The sequence below is a fragment of the Dendrobates tinctorius genome, unplaced genomic scaffold, assembly GCF_039654945.1.
Source record: "Dendrobates tinctorius isolate UK_male_01 unplaced genomic scaffold, ASM3965494v1 ptg000063l, whole genome shotgun sequence".
Lineage (NCBI taxonomy): Eukaryota > Metazoa > Chordata > Amphibia > Anura > Dendrobatidae > Dendrobates > Dendrobates tinctorius.
Genome location: NW_027361731.1, coordinates 25,520,331 through 25,540,132, shown reverse-complemented (window position 1 = coordinate 25,540,132; position 19,802 = coordinate 25,520,331). Strand labels below are relative to the sequence as shown.

The 19,802-nt window shown below is 49.9% G+C and overlaps 2 protein-coding genes across 3 annotated transcripts in view; one reads left to right on the top strand and one right to left on the bottom strand.

Moving 5' to 3' along the window:
* Window positions 1-19,802, top strand: part of DNAH9 (dynein axonemal heavy chain 9) — a 254,999-nt gene that overhangs the window by 25,794 nt on the left and 209,403 nt on the right. Inside the window, exons 2-11 of one of the 2 annotated variants that reach the window (XM_073579695.1) lie at window positions 1,307-1,503; window positions 7,423-7,578; window positions 7,686-7,816; window positions 9,778-9,989; window positions 10,057-10,290; window positions 10,496-10,663; window positions 12,524-12,640; window positions 12,718-12,868; window positions 13,046-13,160; window positions 13,268-13,336. In XM_073579695.1, the coding sequence (XP_073435796.1) occupies window positions 1,307-1,503; window positions 7,423-7,578; window positions 7,686-7,816; window positions 9,778-9,989; window positions 10,057-10,290; window positions 10,496-10,663; window positions 12,524-12,640; window positions 12,718-12,868; window positions 13,046-13,160; window positions 13,268-13,336 (1,550 nt within the window). Of the gene's footprint in view, window positions 1-1,306; window positions 1,504-7,417; window positions 7,579-7,685; window positions 7,817-9,777; window positions 9,990-10,056; window positions 10,291-10,495; window positions 10,664-12,523; window positions 12,641-12,717; window positions 12,869-13,045; window positions 13,161-13,267; window positions 13,337-19,802 lie in introns of those variants that run through there. The other variant, XM_073579694.1, reaches the window with a different exon arrangement.
* Window positions 1-19,802, bottom strand: part of LOC141094010 (E3 ubiquitin/ISG15 ligase TRIM25-like) — a 56,810-nt gene that overhangs the window by 36,786 nt on the left and 222 nt on the right. The window contains exon 2 of the mRNA XM_073579698.1: window positions 17,840-17,930. The gene's annotated coding sequence lies outside the window, so the exon portion shown is untranslated. The remainder of the gene's footprint in view (window positions 1-17,839; window positions 17,931-19,802) is intronic.

Here is a 19,802-nt window from a genome sequence, read left to right as displayed (position 1 = left end):
TTGCAGGCAGCAGATCGCCCTCCACGGCATCTCCAGACTCTGTCACGTCTGTCACATGTGCTCAGTGTGAACCTGCTTTCATCTGTGAAGAGCACAGGGCGCCAGTGGTGAATTTACCAATCCTGGTGTTCTGTGGCAAATACCAGGCGTCCTGTACGATGTTGGGCTGGGAGCACAACCCCCCATCTGTGGACGTCGGGCACTCAGACCATCCTCACGGAGTTTCTAACCGTTTTTGCAGCCACATGCACATTTGTGGCCTGCTGGAGGTCATTTTGCAGGCCTCAAGCAGTGCTCTGGCAACCAACATTCAAAAGTGACCAAAACATCAGCCAGAAAGCATTGGTACTGAGATGTGGTCTGTGGTCCCCACTTGCTGAACCACTCTTTTATTGAGAGTGTCTTGATAATTGCCAATAATTTCCATCTGTTGTCAATCAGTGTTGCTTCCTAAGTGGATAGTTTGATTTCACAGAAGTTTGATTTACTTGGAGTTATATTCTGTTGTTTAAGTGTTCCCTTTATTTTTTTGAGCAGTGTATTTAGGTACAGGCTAATAATGCAGGATATTGTGCTGAATGACCTGTGCATCTGTGCGCAGTCCACAAGAAAAAATCATAGATCAATCAGTTGTGGTGAAGGAATCCGGAGGTGGTGGCGTGTGGTGATACACCATAATGAGATCTCGTTTTGAGAGTTCCCCAGGTGTTGATGTCTCTCTAAAACAAATGTTCATGCTGCCAAAGTGACATAACTGCAAACCACAAAGGCGATGAAAAACCAGAAATGTCCTATGCTTTTCTGAGAGAAGCGCTTTCTTTCATCAGCGTATCACATAATTCAAGTTTGTGGTAGTGTGAGGCCTATGTGGGAATTGCGATCCCTTTAGGCTCATTTCCATGCCTTTATAAATGAGATAAACATTATAGATGCAATCATGAAAACAATATTACTAAGTGACTGAAAAACTATTTATATATAGTATATGTTTATTAAAGTAAAATAAATGTTCAGGTAAAAACTAGAGTAAGATATAAAATATAGGTTGGGAAAGATGAAGGACTCCTCCTTCTTGCCAACATACAGATTAGCATAACTAGGGGTGACCCTGTGCCCATCGCAGTACCCCACATTTGAAGATAGAATCCCCCTCAGTAGTTATGAGACAAGATGAACATTGTAATACTACATCTTTCTCAAGATAATTTGTGATCTGATCTTTAGGAACACCGCAGAGCATTCATTAACTTCTTTTTAGGCCCGCTTCTTTCCACCGTTGTAAGGTTGTGAAATGTTCTCTCCTCAGATCGTCAGCCCAGTCCTGTCCAATTCAAAGAACCATCAGAACTGGCCGCATGTGGTGTCCCAGGATGTCATGCGTCACGTCAATAACCTGAAGAGCTGCACCTTTGTCATGACAGGCCAGGTACAAGGGAAGACGCTACTGCCCTTACCTTCAGGGTCTGAGAAGATGGAGTACATTGACTACGACAGCGAGAAGCAGTAAGTACAGGCTCCGGTAACTCCTCCAGAATTGCGGCATCCAAAGGGGCAGATTATATCCGCGTGCTGTGGAGTTTCATCACTTTTAATGCGGGAACATTTCTCCTTCGCCTCATTGGGGGACACAGGACCATAGGTGTAAGCTGCTGCCACTAGGAGGCTGACACTAAGTGAATACAAAAAAAGTAGCTCCTCCTCTCCAGTATACATCTACCACTGGTTTCAGCCCGAACCAGTTCATGCTTAGTGTCTGTAGAAGGCACATGGGTCTGTTCTTCAGACCATAATTTTTTATTTTATTTTTTGTTCCATTTTTTACCTTTTTACTGTTTTCTACAAGGAATATAGGGGCAACGGATCCTTTCAAGGGACCGATCTCCCCAAACCAACAACAGGCGGGAACGTGGAATGTCGCCTCCACGTACCCCCTCCTGCACCGTGCAAGTCAGGCCTGAGCTATTTTAGGGGCGACGATTCCCTTCAGGGCGCCGATCTCCCCGCACCAGCAACAGATACGAACATTGAGTATTGCTTCCATGTACCACCTTCTGAAGCCAGGCTACAGCCAGACAACAGCCCTGTCCGATCCTTGGGGAGTTAACCCCTAGGATGTACAGAGGCACCTATGGCATCCGCGCAGCCACTTCTGCATCACCACTGATTGAACAGCGGTGATGGAATGCGTTTTTTCTGCATTAGCGGCGCTTCTTCTATTCTGGAGGTGAGTATTGGGGTCCGGGGGGGGGGCTCCTGCACCGTGTCCCGGGTCCTTGGTGCTTTCCCGGCCGGCGCTGGTAATTTAGTCCCCAGCTTCAGCCTGTGCTAGGCTGCAACCTGCGGCCCCGCCCACCTGCTTGGCGCTTCTCGCTTACTGCGAGAGCGCCTTCTTTGAATCCCGGCGGCCATCTTTAGTGAGGAAGGAGAGGCATAGGGCTGCGCCATCATTAGGCTCGTCCACTGCAACCTGTCTGGAACGATTTCTGACCGCAAACTCGCCATAATCCAGTGGTTCCCTGACATAAGGCTGTGACCCCAGGAGGACCGTTCTCAGGGCCACAGGACCTTGGGTAACTGCTGTACCGCCATATACCCACTGGCCCTTCTAAGCAGAGCTGACATAGGGCAATTGCGCTGCCTTAGAGCTGCGCTGTTTTATACCTCTAGCCTACCCTGTAGTATATATTGGATATTAGCCATTTCTGTCCATATTGGGCAAGGGTACAGCAGGTCTTTCTCTAAAGCATCCAAGAGGGCTAACAAACCACATACAGTGTTGTTCACCTCATGTACCTCCTGTCAGGCTGCATTGCCGCGGGGACAGAATACTCCACTCTATGAAACCTGTGACCCCGAACACGCTGAGGAGCCCTCCGCTGTAACCGTTCCCAGTATACCTAGTCCCCCTGAATGGGCTTCGTCACTGTTGCAGTCCATGGCTTCCTTAGCCAAAGCAATTGAGTCCCTTCAGGATCCCTCCATTAGTCTGCCTGTCTTAAAGGGTTCTCCTACATCACGGGAACCGTCGGCCTGCAGGGGCCTGTCTCAGTCGAAGGAGACACAGGCATCTAGAAAACGGACCCATATCACGACTCCCGAGCCTTCTGGCGCCTCGGCATCCGTGAGCTCCGTTTCTTGTTCTCCCTCACCAGGGGTTGGTAGCGAACAGAACTCTGAGTACAAGTCTGACGGGCCCCTCGACCTGGACTCGCCGGATTACCAGGCAACGGTGGATAGTCTCATAGAGGCCATCAACCAGAATTTGAAGGTTGACGAGGAATCTACTTCTACCCCGGACCATGCGATGTCCTTCAAAAGGACCAAACATCCTCATAGGGTACTTGGCAATCACCCTGTGTTTCAGGACATAGTTTGGCTGCATAGAGAGCGGCTGGATAAACGCTTCACAGGTCAGAAGCCTCTTGAGGCCAGATACCCTTTCTCATCTGATCTGCGTAATCAGTGGGTGGAATCCCCTCCAGTGGATCCACCCTTATCTCGCTCGGCCTCCAAAACCTCCTATGCTTACCAGACGGATCCTCCATTAAAGATCCCACGGACTGCCTGATAGACAGTCTTGCCCGTTCGGTCTTTGAGGCTTCGGGCTCGGCACTCTCTCCCTCCTTCGCCGCGATATGGGTAGCTAAAGCCATGGTATCCTGGGCAGATTCTTTGAATAGGGCCATACAGAGTAGTGATCTTCCCCTGGAGGCAGCGGATCTGGCCAATCAGATCTTCTTGGCTGAGGACTCCTTGATAAACGCATCACTGGACGCGGCTAACTGCGCTGCGCTTGCGGCATCAAACGCGGTATCTATTAGACGGGCGCTATGGCTCAGGACTGGTGAGCGGGCTCTGTTGTTTTACCAAGCCATCGAGTCACTCCGCCAAGACGGGGTTATTACTCTGATTTCAGAAGACGAGAGGATCGAGGGGTTCTACTCAAACCTGTTCGTGGTTCCGAAGAAAGATGGAACAGTGAGGCCCATCCTGGACCTAAAGTTCCTAAACAAATTTATCAAGGTCCGGCACTTCAGGATGGAGTCCCTTTGTTCCGTCATCTCCTCGATGGAGAAGGGGGAGTTCTCAGCTTCCATCAACATCCGGGATGCTTACCTTCATATCCTAATTTTTCCCCCTCACTAGAGGTTTCTGTGCTTCGCCGTTTGCGAAGAACATTTCCAGTTCACAGCCTTGCCCTTCGGCCTTGCTACCGCCCCCAGGGTATTCACAAAGGTCATGGCGGCTGTCATGTCCATTTTGCACTCTTGGGGCATGGTAGTTTTGCCTTCCCTAGACGACCTCCTGATCAAAAGGCTGTTCTTCCAGGCCTGCGTGGAGTGCCTCCGCATTATGTTGGACACATTTTCTCGCCTGGGCTGGCTAATAAACTTGAACAAGTCTTTCCCCGACCCAGCTCAGCAGATTTCCTTCTTAGGGATGACCTTGAACACCTCCCGAGGGTTAGCGATTCTCCCCCCGATACAAGGTCTTAGCCCCTCAACAGGGAGTCTGGGCACTTTGTCGCCCATTTCCTCATTCCATTCGATGCGGCATGGGGATCCTGGGAAAAAAGGTGGCAGCGATGGAACCTGTTCCCTTTGCACAGATTCACCTCCGTCCTCTGCAGCATGCTCTTTTGGAAGCCTGGGACAGGAGCCTGTTCTCCCTCAACCGACTGTGCTGTTTGTCCCCACGGGTCAAGCAGGAGCTCAGGTGGTGGACGTTACGGTCTTCCCTCCTTCAGGGGAAATACTTTCTCCCAGTCCATTGGCTGGTGGTCACTACCGACACCAGCCTTGTCAGCTGGGGAACTGCCTTTCGTCACCACACTGCTTAGGGGCGTAGGTCACCCCAGGAGTCACGCCTTCCGATCAATGTCCTGGAGATTCAGGCGATTTGGTTGTCCCTATGGCGGTTCCATCGTCTCCTGGTGGGTCGTCCTATCCAAATTCAATCGGACAATGCCACGGCCTTGGCCTATATCAATCATCAGGGGAGCAACCGCAGTAGGGCGGCAATGTGCGAGGTGGAACACATTCTCCATTGGGCCGAGAGGAACCACTCAGTCATCTCGGCTGATCACATCCCGGGCGTGGAGAACTGGGCTGCAGACTTCCTCAACCGTCAAGGTCTTGCATCGGGAGAGTGGTCTCTCCATCCGGAGGTCTTCCAGCAGATTTGCCATTGCTGGGGGACCCCGGATGTGGACCTGATGGCGTCAAGGTTAAAAGCCAAGGTGCCTGAGTTTATAGATCGGTCCCGAGATCCAGAAGTCATTGGGGTGGACGCATTGGTTCTTCCGTGGTGTCAGTTTCGTCTTCTGTACTTGTTTCCCCCATTGCCGTTGTTTCTGAGGGTCATCAGGAAGATGAAAACGGAAGGGGTCCCAGTGATTCTGGTCATTCCGGACTGGCCACGCTGGGCGTAGTACACAGAGTTAGTGCAACTCGTCACTGACATCCCCTGGCGACTTCCTCTCCCAGGGCCCGATTTGCCTCCAGAACTCAGGGGCCCTGTGTTTAACGGGCTTGCCGTTGAATCCTGGGTCTTAACCCACGCTGGTTTCTCCCAAGAGGTGATTACCACAATGATTAATGCTCGGAAGCCTGTATCGGCACGCATCTATCACCGCACCTGGAAAGCCTGTGGCCGTCATCCTCTGGTCTTTTCCATTCCCACCATTTTGGAATTCCTTCAGCCCGGTCTGGACTCGGGCCTAGGGCTGAGATCCCTCAAGGGGCAGATCTCAGCCTTGTCCATCTTGTTTCAGCGCAGGATCGCTTCCAAGCCGCAGGTGAGAACTTTCATTCAGGGGGTCTCCCATGTGGTACCTTCCTGTAGAGCGCCTTTGGACACCTGTGACCTTAACCTGGTCCTACGTGTTCTAAAGGAGTCTTCCTTCGAACCGCTACAGGACGTCTCGCTAACGCACCTTTCATCCTCGTTGCGGTAACGTCAATCAGGCGGGTTTTGGAGTTGGCTACTCTATCCTGCCAGGCTCCTTTTTTAATTTTTCACTGGGACAAGGGGATTCTCAGGCTGTCTCCACCATTCTTGCCAAATTTCGTTTCCTCCTTTCACCTTAACGAGGACATTGTTCTACCTTTGTTTTGTCTGGCACTGGTACACCGTGTGGAGAAGGCTCTTCACACTCTGCATCTCGTGAGAGCTCTCAGAAGGTATGTTTCACGGACAGCGTCTTTTCATCAGACGGACACGTTGTTCGTGCTCCCCGAGGGCCACAGGAAGGGACAAGCCGCTTCAAAGTCGACAATAGCCAGGTGGTTTCGCTCGGCTATTCAGGAATCTTACCGCGTCAGTGGCAATCAAGTTACACTCAACTCGGTCGGTGGGTGCTTTTTAGGCCATTCGGCACCAGGTGTCGGGGAATAGATTTGAAAAGCTGCGACCTGTTCCAGCCTGCACACATTCATGAAGCACTACAATGTCCACACTCAGGCCTCAGCAGAAAGCGCATCTTTAGACAGTTGGTATGTGGGGTTTAATCTGTTGTGTCGTTTTTTCCCACCCAGGGACTGCTTTAGGACGTCCCATGGTCCTGTGTCCCCCAATGACGCAAAGGAGAAACAGGGATTTTTGTGTACTCACCGTAAAATCCTTTTCTCCGAGCCACTCATTGGGGGACACAGCACCCACCCTGTTGGCCTGATGGCTATGCTTGTTCTTTGGTTTGACATGTTCTACCTGTATTTGATGGTTATAATCTGCTACTGCTTTGTCACTGAACTGGTTCAGGCTGGAGCCAGAGGTAGGTGTATACTGCAGAGGAGGAGCTAACTTTTTTTGTCAGCCTCCTAGTGGCAGCAGCATACACCCATGGTCCTTTCTCGCCCAATGAGTGGCTCGGAGAAAATGATTTTACGGTGAGTGCACAAAAATCCCTGTTTTTTTGTGCTACAGGAGAGGTGATGATTTGGTGATCTCTGGGGGTCTTATCGAAGGAATACGCCTCTAATCCACAGAATGAGGCCCTGAAATGATCCTTTACAAGTTAGCAGAGCCGCACATTCTCGAGTGTGGAACAACCACTTTAAGTGATGGCCTATTACTAGCATTTATAATCGCCACATCCCGACCTCGGGTAATAGCAGCGTGTTCTGGCTTTTATGGGGTGATTGATCTGATTTCTCTTGATCCACCTACTCCGCTCCTCATAAAAGAGGATTATCGACGTGTTGCAAATCAAAAGGCCGAATGTGGGAGAGATGCCAGGAACAGCAGGAATGTAAGAGGCCGAGCGGGAACATATGCAGCAGTGCCAGGACCTGGGTTTATACTGAAGGCACTGAGAAGCATGTGAAAAAAGTAGGACAGCAGCACAGAGTATTTCAGGAGGGCAGTATGCTGGAATACTGGTGACCGCCATCACATTTATGATGTAATTTGTGTCCCCTGCAGCGACAACCTGGACAAGACGATGGTCCACGCCATCGAGTCAGCCATCATTCAGTGGAGCCATCAGGTTCGAGGGGTGCTGAAGAGAGACTCCTCCGAGCAGCTGTTACTGGGGAAGAACCCAAACCCCAACGTGGAGCTCGACTTCTGGAAAAACCGGTGCGAGATTACCGACAAGAAACTGCAATTTACACACAATATCTTATAAACCATTACTATCTATTTTCTTGCATTTAATTTTGACTATTTTTCGATATTTGCTACAGACTCGCTGACCTGGAATGTATCTACAATCAGTTGAAGACCAGCAAGGTGTGCAAGATGACCAAGTTGCTGGAGAGGGTGGAGAGCAGCTACTTTCCGGCCTTCAAAGCCTTGTTCCGGGACGTAGTAGCAGGTACTGGTATATATATGTATAGACCTATATGACACATAAGCTATAGTGTATCCTTATCCATAATCGTCCCACTATCACAGGAGCAGAGGTGGTAAGCTTGCATGTCCTGCTATCATAGCAGCAGACATGGCGATCGTGCATGTCCTGCTATCACAGGAGTAGAAGTGGTGACAACGCATATTCCACTATCACAGAAGCGGAGGACAGGGCCATGCACGTCCTGCTATCACAGGAGCAAAGGTGGCGAGCGTGCATGTCCCGCTATCACAGGAGCAGAGGACGGGGCCATACATGTTCTGCTATCACAGGAGCAAAGGTGGTGACCGTGCATGTCCCACTATCACAGGAGTGGTGGAAGGGACTATGTAAGTCCCCCTGTCACAGAAGCCTAGAAGGTGACAGTGCATATCTCGCTATCACAGGAGTGGAGACGGTGGCTGTGCATACCTGCTATAACAGGAGTGGAGGAGGTGACTGTGTATATCCAGCTATCACAGGAGCAGGGGATGGGACCGTGCATATCCTGCTATCACAGGAGCGAAGGTGGTGAGCGTGTATGTCCCGCTATCACAGGAGCAGAGGACAAGGCCATACACGTCCTGCTATCACAGGAGCGGCGGTGGTGACCGTGCATGTCCCACTATCGCAGGAGTGGTGGACGGGACTGTGTATGTCCCCCTGTCACAGAAGCCTAGAAGGTGACAGTGCATATCTCGCTATCACAGGAGCGGAGGAGGTGGCTGTGCATTCCTGCTATAACAGGAGTGGAGGAGGTGACTGTGTATATCCCGCTATCACAGGAGCGGGAGATGGGACCGTGCATATCTCGGTATCACAGGAGCGGAGGAGGTGGCTGTGCATACCTGCTATAACAGGAGTGGAGGAGGTGACTGTGTATATCCCGCTATCACAGGAGCGGGAGATGGGACCGTGCATATCCTGCTATCACAGGAGCGAAGGTGGCGAGCGTGCATGTCCCGCTATCACAGGAGCAGAGGACGGGGCCATACACGTCCTGCTATCACAGGAGCGGAGGAAGTGTCTGTGCATGTCCCGCTACCACAAGAGCAGAGGTGGTGACCGTACATGTCCCGCTATTAAAGGAGTGGAGGACGAGACCATGCACATCCTGCTATTACAGGAGCAGAAGTGGTGAGCGCGCATGTCCTGCTATAACAGGAGGGAAAGCGGTGAGTGTGCACGTCCCACTGTCACAGGAGCGGAGGATGGGGCCATGTATGTCCCACTATCACAGGAGAGGAGGTTGCGACCGTGCATGTCCTGCTATCACAGGAGTGGAGGAGTTGTCTGTGTATGTCCTGCTATCACAGGAGCGGAAGACGGGACAATGCATATCCCGCTATCACATGAGTGGAAGAGGGGTGCCATGCACGTGCCGCTATCATAGGAGCGGAGGAGGTGACTGTGCATGTCCCACTATCACAGGAGTGGTTGACGGGACTGTATATGTCCCCCTGTCACAGAAGCCTAGAAGATGTTAGCGCATATCTCGCTATCACAGGAGCAGAGGAGGTGGCTGTGCATACCTGCTATATCAGGAGTGGAGGAGGTGACTGTATATATCCCGCTATCACAGGAGCGGAGGAGGTGGCTGTGCATACCTGCTATCACAGGAGTGGAGGAGGTGACTGTATATATCCCGCTATCACAGGAGTGGAGGAGGTGGCTGTGCATACCTGCTATCACAGGAGTGGAGGTGGTGACTGTATACTGTATATCCTCCTATCACAGGAGTGGAGGTGGTGACTGTGTATATCCCGCTATCACGTGCCGCTCTCTCCATTCATTTTGATGGCAGCTTCAAATACCCCAAACTCCGGATCAGTAATTTTACTAAAGGGCTTGTTAAGTTTTAGGTAAATGAAACTGCAGAATAGATTTGTGCTGCCGAGATGCCAAGTGCAGACTTCTAACCCTGAATATCTGGCTCCCATTTGCAGCCCGATCTGAAGCTCAGGACATCAGTCTCAATCTCAAGCCGCTCCAGCGACATTTTGAAGAAATCGAGAGCATCGAATTCAGCGCGGTGAAACCCTTGATCGTTCCTCTGATGCACGTGCTGTGCCTGGTGTGGGCCTGCTCCAAATACTACAACACCCCCGAGAGGATCATCGTCCTGATGCAAGAGATCTGTAATCTGTTCATCCAGCAGGTGGGTCTCTGCTTGCTGTCAGTGTTGTGTCATCCTCTCCCCTGATATTTCATATTTTCTGGTGCAGGCTCGGAGCTACCTAAACCCGGAGGACCTGCTGAAGGGGGACATGGAAGACAGTGCGGGCCGAGTCCAGGAGGTTCTGTCCATCCTGCGCTTTCTGATCAGCACGTTTGAAGGGAGCAGGGAAAAGCTGCCGAGCTTCTTCCAAAGCGGGGAGGAAGTGAAGACGTGGGATTTCCCCTCCATACTTGTGTTCGCACGGCTGGAATGCTTCATGAGGAGACTGGAAACCATCAAGGTGAGGCACTGGGAGAGGCATCGTGACAGGGCCCCGCTCCTGCTGCAGCCGCCAAGATAGTAGGTATCTCCAATCCGGGCAGTTCAAGCCCTTAGATGCCACATGAATGCATGTAAGCACTATGTATACAGATGAGCTCCCCCTAGTGGTGTCTGTGCACTCAGACATAACCTCCATGGCTGACGCACAGATTTGGTCTCCGCAGGATTTATTACTCACCACCGTGGATATGATGAAACTGGAGAAAGTGGAGTTCGGCGGCACTAAAGGGAAAGTTCTGAGCCAGACGGTGGCCGACATGTACCAGGAGTTCCAAGACGTCTACAAAGTGTTCTCCGATAAGACGTACGACTGCCTGGACACAGGGAACAAGGTGAGTGCTGTGTACATGCATATACAGAGTAAGGAAACAGTCAGCAAGCTTGTAGTCAGACTCCTTCAGCTCAGTGGTACCAGGATCCTGCATAGCTGAGTCTGCATTCAGATGAAGGGGTCGGATCCCTGACTAGACCAACAAAACAGACATTTCAATGAAATCACATGAAACCACACCCCTAAAATAACCTGATCTGACCAGACAGACCCCTAAACTAATCTTACCGCCCAGCAGACTCCTAAATAATTCATACCCTAGACCAGTGGCCTAAATGAACCAAACCACAGACAGGCCCATAAATAAAGCAGACCCCAGACCAAGCCCCTAAATAAACCAGATCTCAGACTAGGCCCCTAATTAAACAAGACCCCAGACCACGCCCCTAAATAAACCAGGCCCCTAAATGAACCAGACCCCAGATCAGGCCCCTAAATAAACCAGACTCCAGACTAGACTCCTAAATGAACCAGACCCCCAAATAAGTAAGACCCTAGACCAGTCCCCTAAATAAACCAGACTCCAGACCAGGCCTCTAAATGGAACAGGCCCCTAAATAAATAAGACCCCAGACCAGTCCCCCAAATAAACCAGACCCAAGGCCAGGCCCCTAAATAAACCATACCCCAGACCAGACCCCTAAATAAATCATACCCCAAGACAATGCCCCTAAATGAAACTAACCCTTAAGTTTATCAGACCCATAAAGTGTCAGGAACACCGCACTGAACTTGCTCACTAAGCCAGTGCGCGCGTCCTGAGTAAAGCGAACTGTGCTCAAAGATACCTGTGGAGCGGGTAGCAGCCGAGTAGATGCGTACTTCAGAACAGCAGGACCTGAAGCACGTGACTGCTGGGGGCGTGGCCTAAACTCCAGAGAGCTAGGAGCTGCAAGAGAACTCCTAGCAGGGTAACTGCGAGACCAAGTTACCAAGGGGCATAGACAGGGAGGATAGTCAAGACGTAGCCAATGAGTCACACACAGAGATAGCTGCAAGGTACAAGAGGGGCGAGCAGAGAGTAGTCAGATCACAGGCAATGAGTCATACACAGAGAGGATAGCGCAGTACAGAATCAACAGGCAAACTCACAACGGGGAACAGAACCGGGTCAGAACCATATAAACAAGCTATAACAAGGCACAGGCAAACAGAGGTCACCACACTCGGCCAAAGGCAAAGTATAACTGACAGGGATTGGAGCTTCCCAGGGGTTTAAGAAGCTCTCCCAGAACCAGAAAGACGCTACAGTCATTAACCCCAGGTGTGCAGGTCAAAACCTGCACTGAGCTCCAGACATTAACCCCTGATGTGCAGCTCAAAAACCTGCACTGGGATCATGACATAAAGTAACCTGATCTGACCAGGCAGACCTCTAAACTGATTTAATCAGACACCAGAACAGACTCATAAACTTATCTGACCTCCCACCAGACTCTGAAATACTTCATACCTAGGCCTGGTCCCTAAATAAATAAGACCCCAGACCACTCCCCTAAATAAATAAGACCCTAAACCAGACCTTTAAATTAATCAGACCCCAGACCATGCCCCTAAATAAATAAGACCCCCAGACCAAACTCTTAAAATTACTGTGAACCCAGAGCAGACTCCTTTAAACATCAGATCTCATACCAGGTGAGTATACAGCCTCTCCCTCAGTGAGCTTAGCTGGGCCTAGAAATCTCATCATGGCAGCTTGTGGTCAGGAGACACTGTGCCCCTCTAGTCCCTATTAGCAGCCTCTCATGCAGCGATCAGCCGCTTGCTCTGCGCTGATGAGGGGCACGAGTCCTGTAACAGTGTCTGCAGACATTGGGCTGTCATCTGTCACTTCTTGTCTTTTCTTCCCTATCTGCAGGAATTTGAGAATGACGTCTCAGATTTCAAGCTGAGCATCGAGGAGATGGACCGGAGGCTGGGGACGCTGTTCTGCCTGGCCTTTGATGATACCTCCAGCCTGGAGCAGACGTTTCGGGTACGCAGTCGCCCCATGGCTCAGGTTTCCCGCAGTGTTTCCTGTCTGCCTATGTAACGGTTTAGGGTTCCTCCCAGCTGCTGGACATGTTCGGGGGCCTCCTGGACCGGCCCATCATCACACAGGATGCGTTTGATAAGTACCCGCTCCTCATCGCCATGTTTGAGGATGAACTGGATGCCACCAAAGCCATCTATGACCAACATATGGTGGAGGTGACAGTGCAAGGTCAGTGAGTGCGTCACGTCCCGACACGTGGGATAATGGTTTCTATACAGTAGTGTCGGCTATAGATTGGGCATGGTAAATGTCATCCGGTCCCATCCTAGAACTGTCATGCACATGCACGCTCTGCGGAGACGAGCATACACATCTATAGTGTTAATAAATGCATCCTTCTTGTAGGATACCCTCAGATAAGTAAGAACATGCCGCTCGTCTCCGGGAATCTGAACTGGGTTAAACAAATGCGAGAGCGGCTGCAGACGCCGTACGTCAACTTCCACCAAATCACACACCCGTGAGTCACCCACAGCGTCTGGGGCCGATCAGACGACAGCTGCACGTTCCACACCACAATGTGTGACTTCACCTATACTATGTGAGTAATTGGACTTATCTCATCAGGTGCATGGAGTCCGAAGAAGGCAGAAGGATGAAGCAGAAGGACCAGGAGATGATGGCGCTTCTGGACCAGTGAGTCGTGTGTCATGTCCACCTGCCGCTCCATGACTTCAATTGCTAGATCACCGATTCTAACCCTTTATAGGGGTATTCCCATCTCCAAACACCTCTCCCAATATGTAGTAGGTGTAGTAATAATAATATTAGCAAATACCTCCAATTATAAATGTAATATAGTTCTTCTGATTCGCGATGTCGCTTACCCCATGTGCAGGGCATTGCAGTAGCTTAGGTATCCAAGGTAACAACCACTCATATAGTGACAGTTAGTTGTTAATGGTGATAACCATGGATACCTAAGCTACTCCAATGCCTACACATGGGGTAAGCGACATAGCTAATCAGAAGAACTACTGTTCTTTTCGAATTGGAGATATTTGCTAATATTATTCTTACTCCACCTACTACATATTGGGATAAGATCTTGGAAATGCGAATACAACTTTAACAACATTTTTGCCTTTGCGATTTTTCCTTCTTTTCTTTTCCATTAATGTAGCTTTACAATACAATACAGTGTTTTTACCGCTTTTAATTGCCTTTTTTTGTGAAAGGTTTGGCAAAAAATGACAGTTTTGGCTTTTTTATCTTATTTTGCTTTATGACGTTTATTTTAAAGGTTCATTAATTTTATACTTTAATCAGATTGATTGGATTTGTGATGATAGTAATATATATCCGTCAAGGGGCTTCCAGGGTTAATTTAATGCAATATGGCAGCTCCGACATATGGGAAATGTCAAGGATTTAATCACATATCACAGCCCTAGAAGGTTACGAGTAAACAGCTCTCTGATGCCTCCTATCGTGCGGACAATTACACAATTGGCCGACGATCAATGGAAGAGGCCACAGGTGTTCGTACCACTAGGCTGGTTATTGGAAAACTAATGGTGAGCGTATGGTGTATACCACTCCGGATTCCAACACATGGAATATGTATATATACCCCGGTACAGTCACCACCAACTCCGCGATAACCCCAGACTACTCGCAGCCACCACCAATCCATTTTACAGGCTGACTGACTGGACTCCTGATAGGTAGCATATGGCTTTGAGGCGCGGTTACAGAACAAAAGGAACCAAACTATTACATTTTATATTTAATCCAAAAGTGCCTTTCCTCTGCTGTGCTGTGTTTTGCTCCAGAGACAGTTGTTAAGCTAAGTTCCTCTTATACTGTCTGCCTTGTTGTTGTCAATCTCCCTATGTTGTTCACCATCTGCAGTGGTGATGCTAGCGTCCTTGCCGGCCAGTGCACTAGCCAGGGAATAGACAGGAGACAAACAGGGTTTAGGCACAAGACGGCGGCGATGGGGGGAAGGACCCACTTAGGGCGTTAGGGGAGTTAAGGGACAGGCACAAGTTGGAGTTCAGAAAGTGCCCCATTCCTCTCCCCATTCCATCCCGTTGTTCGGTGTACGTTGTGTTGTCCGTTGTACTTAAACGTCTTGGTTCGTGACATGAGCACTTCATCTGTGGCCGTTCAGTAAACGGGATCCCTGCCTATATGTTGTGTATATCTCTAAAGGAACACAGATCATAATTCGGATGGATCTTTTATCATCTCCCGAGTATAGTACACTATAGGAACAAAAAAAGCCCAAATAGGGTCTTATCCGGGTTAATATTAAAAAATATAAAAGAAATTCACTCACCTATTGCAGGAGAGATCAGGCATGTACAATTAGTAGTCAGCTGCTGCACGTCCAAAGGTCAAACAAGTGACTGCTGATATAACAATTCTTATGGAACTAATTTATGGACTTCCATGCGCGGCTTGACAAAATACAGGATTCCAATTATGGTGGAAGATTAATCATTTATTCCCAACGCGTTTCGAAGTAAGAACTACTTCTTCCTCAGGGGATGACAAACATGGGCAGATAGCGTTGTCTCAAGACTATATACACTCCATATTTGAAAATTGGCGCCAATAGTCACATGTTCACAAGATATGGCCTTCCCAAAACCCTGTCTGATGACATATGTGCATCAAGCAGCGCATGGAAGTCCATAAATTAGTTCCATAAAAATAATTATCATCCCCCGAGTGGCACACACACGCCCTCCCCGTTAAGACCTCACATGGGCAGGCTTGTGGCGTGCTGTCTGACCTACAGGATTTTATGAAATCCCAACACATGCGATGACTCCTCACCGGACAACCGCAGAAGTTCGAGATTGATGCCACATTTTTATCGGGATTTAACCTTTACCCTACCTTTGCACGGCATAGCTGTTGGTGGTTATATGGCCCCTATGGATTTGGGGCCTATTGGCTGGGGTTATAGTTACCAGAAAATATGTATCTTTTTCCCTGGTTAGCCCAGGCACCGAAAATATATGTCTCATTAAGGCTGTGTGCACACGTTGCAGATTTAGATGCGGATCCGCAGCGTTTTTGGCCACAAGGATTCGCATCAAATCCGCAGTGTAGTGCACAGCCAATGTTAATCTATGGGAAATGGAGATTTGTTGTGCACATGATGCATAGCACTCGTCCGTATTTCTCGCTAGTGTGACTCCGGCCTTAGTCTTATTCACTGGTGTCTTATTTTTCTGGGATTTGCCCAGCTCACAGACCCCAGAGATCGTCCACGGACCCCAGAGATCGCTCGCAGACCCCAGAGATAGTCCGTGGACCCCAGAAATCGGCTGCGGATTCCAGAGGTTGCCCGGGGACCCCAGGGATGACCCGCTCCTGCCTTACATGCCAGCTCTAAGCACAGTTTATCAGATTTAATTGATTCGCTACAAAGTGCGGCCACGTCCTCCTGATACTCGTGCGAAGTCTGATGCCTGATGGAAAAGCTGTGCTAATTGGGCTCCGAGCAGGGAGCAGAAATCTTAATTACTGCTCCAGATCAATGGCCAACACCAACGACAATAACTGCAGCCCCCCGCACTCCCCAAAATACAGATCTATAGCAGCTACAGCAGGACTAGAAGGAAAAAACTATCTATCCATTATCTATCTACTATTTACAGTATCTATTTATCTATTTTCTATCATCTATCTATTTATCTATCTCACTTAAATTTACTTCATTGCCCCCCACACAGGTTTATGCCCCCTCAATGCTCTTCCCACAGTTTGATGCCCCTTAGTGCTCCTCATACATTGAGTCCCCTCAGTGCACCCCACACACTGTGATGATCCCTCAGTGCCTCCACACAGTAAAATGTCCCCTCAGTGCCTCCCAGACACAGCATGATGTTCCCTCAGTGTTCCCCACACAGTTTGGAGTTCCCCCAGGGCTCCACACGCAGTATGATGTCCCCTCGGTGCACCCCACACAACATGATGTTCCCTCAGTGCTCCCCACACAGTTTGGAGTTCCCCCTAGGGCTCCACACGCAGTATGATGTCCCCTCGGTGCACCCCACACAGTATGATATCCCCTCTGTGCCCTCCACACAGTATGATGTCCCCTCAGTGCCCTCCACACAGTATGATGTCCCCTCAGTGCCTCCTATGCAGCATGATGCCCCCTCAGTACTCCCAACACACAGTATGATGCCCTCTCAGTGCCCTCACACACAAAATGAAGCATTACAAGTCAGGTAGGTAACACTGAAAGTGGCAGAGTGCAGCCAACAACAGGCAGCCACAAATAATCCGCCTGCGTCCATTGTGGCATGGGAAGAAATCGCTCACTTGTGATTGCGGTAGCACAGTGCAATTCAGACTACCTCTAATTCCAATAGACAATGTGACGGATCTGGAACTGCTGTGCTCAGCAGAATAAAAGCGGGTGACACCGGGGAAGTGAGCGACTCACTGCAGTGTGCAGCTGACACATATGCAATATATATATATAAATATATATATATATATGTGTAATTGTATATATTGTAAGGTAGCGCTTGTTATTCGGGTTTCGGGTTGGAGATACTTGCTTTGCAGCCAAATAGCTAGATCCGGCACGGGTTTCTCATATAACACCAACAGTCCATGCGGTTTATTAGGCATCATAAACCACGAACTTTTCACATCTAAGCAGCATAACGTTCATGACAGAGCTCCGCTCTGTTAACCCTGTGGTCACACAGGCTGTTATGTCCGGTATGGAGGCTCTCGCCTAAACACAGTTAGCTCACCCTCTCCGGGTTACCTTCTTAGCTGCCTCACACTGCAGACGTCCGTTCCCTCCAGGGAACTGTCAGACACACGTCGCCATTACTCACAGCGTCCACATGTGCACTCAGGAAGGCAGCCACATCTTCCATCACGTCAGCCAGACGAGACCTTCCATACAGACCAGAGGCGTAGCTACTAGCTAGGGTTTCGGTTCAGGGGGGGCGAAACTTTTGAGTGGGCCCCTAACTAGGTAACTGTGATTACAATTCGGTGACGCACCCTAATAGTGGATGTAGGAGATGACTGCGCTGTTACTGAAAATAATCCCTATATAAAGACCAACATGGATATTACCGCAATATGATCAGTGGTAAATACCAGTCCTACAAAACATATGTGATTACTGCACAGATATAGTTGGTGTCTTACCGCTGACGTTCTTTCTGATGGAATCGTTCACTGTTCACGTCTTTTCCATCTGGCCCAGACCGACATGACAACTCCTCCAGCCACGGCTCTGCTACAGAGAATACAACAACGACACGTTTCACTTCTCATATTCCAACCCCATTCACATGTATCGACAGCCTGCACAAACCACTCATCCTGCTGATACCCCAATGCTGAGCCGCTGCTGCTGTATGTGTCCCTATTACTGCACCTGATACCCCAATGCTGAGCCGCTGCTGCCGTATGTGTCCCTATTACTGCACCTGATACCCCAATACTGAGCCTCTGCTGCCATATGTGATCCTATTACTGCACCTGATACCCCAATAGTGAGCCGCTGCTGCCGTATGTGTCCCTATTACTGCACCTGATACCCCAATACTGAGCCACTGTTGCCGTATGTGTCCCTATTACTGCACTTGATACCCCAATACTGAGCCGCTGCTGCCGTATGTGTCCCTATTACTGTACCTGATACCCCAATGCTGAGCCGCTGCTGCCATATGTGTCCCTATTACTGCACTTGATACCCCAATACTGAGCCGCTGCTGCCGTATGTGTCCCTATTACTGCACCTGATACCCCAATGCTGAGCCGCTGCTGCCATATGTGTCCCTATTACTGCACTTGATACCCCAATACTGAGCCGCTGCTGCCGTATGTGTCCCTATTACTGCACTTGATACCCCAATACTGAGCCGCTGCTGCTGTATGTGTCCCTATTACTGCACCTGATACCCCAATACTGAGCCGCTGCTGCCGTATGTGTCCCTATTACTGCACCTGATACCCCAATGCTGAGCCACTGCTGCCGTATGTGTCCCTATTACTGCACCTGATACCCCAATACTGAGCCACTGCTGCCGTATGTGTCCCTATTACTGCACCTGATACCCCAATACTGAGCCTCTGCTGCCATATGTGATCCTATTACTGCACCTGATACCCCAATAGTGAGCCGCTGCTGCCATGTGTCCCTATTACTGCACCTGATATCCCAATACTGAGCCTCTGCTGCCATATGTGTTCTTATTACTGCACCTGATACCCCAATACTGAGCCGCTGCTGCCGTATGTGTCCTTATTACTGCACCTGATACCCCAATACTGAGCCGGTGTTGCTGTATGTGTCCCTATTACTGCACTTGATACCCAAATACTGAGCCTCTGCTGCCGTATGTGTCCCTATTACTGCACCTGATACCCCAATGCTGAGCCGCTGCTGCCGTATGTGTCCCTATTACTGCACCTGATACCCTAATACTGAGCCGCTGCTGCCGTATGTGTCCCTATTACTGCACTTGATACCCCAATGCTTAGCCGCTGCTGCCGTATGTGTCCCTATTACTGCACCTGATACCCCCTATACACACATGGCTCTGCTCCACACCCCCTATACACACACAGCTCTGCTCCGTACACCTTGTACACACGCAGCTCTGTTCCATACACCTTGTACACATGCGGCTCTGTTCCATACACCTTGTACACACGCAGCTCTGTTCCATACACCTTGTACAGACGCACCTCTGCTACGTATACGCTGTACACACGTGCCTCTGCTACATACACGCTGTACACACGCACCTCTGCTATGTACACGCTGTACAAACGCGGCTCCGCTCCGTACACCTTGTACACACCTGGCTCCGCTCCGTGCACTTGTACACATGCGGCTCTGCTCCGTACACCTTGTACACACGCAGCTCTGCTCCCTACACCCCGTACACACTCGGCTCTGCTCCGTATACCTTGTACACACACGGCTCTGCTCTGCACACCCCGTACACACGCGGCTCCGCACCATACACCTCGTACACATACGGCTCCAATCCGTACACATTGCACACACGCCTCCACTCCGTACACCCCGCACACACTGCTCTGCTCCGTACACCCCGACCCGCACACACTTGGCTCCACTCCGTACACAAACGGCTCC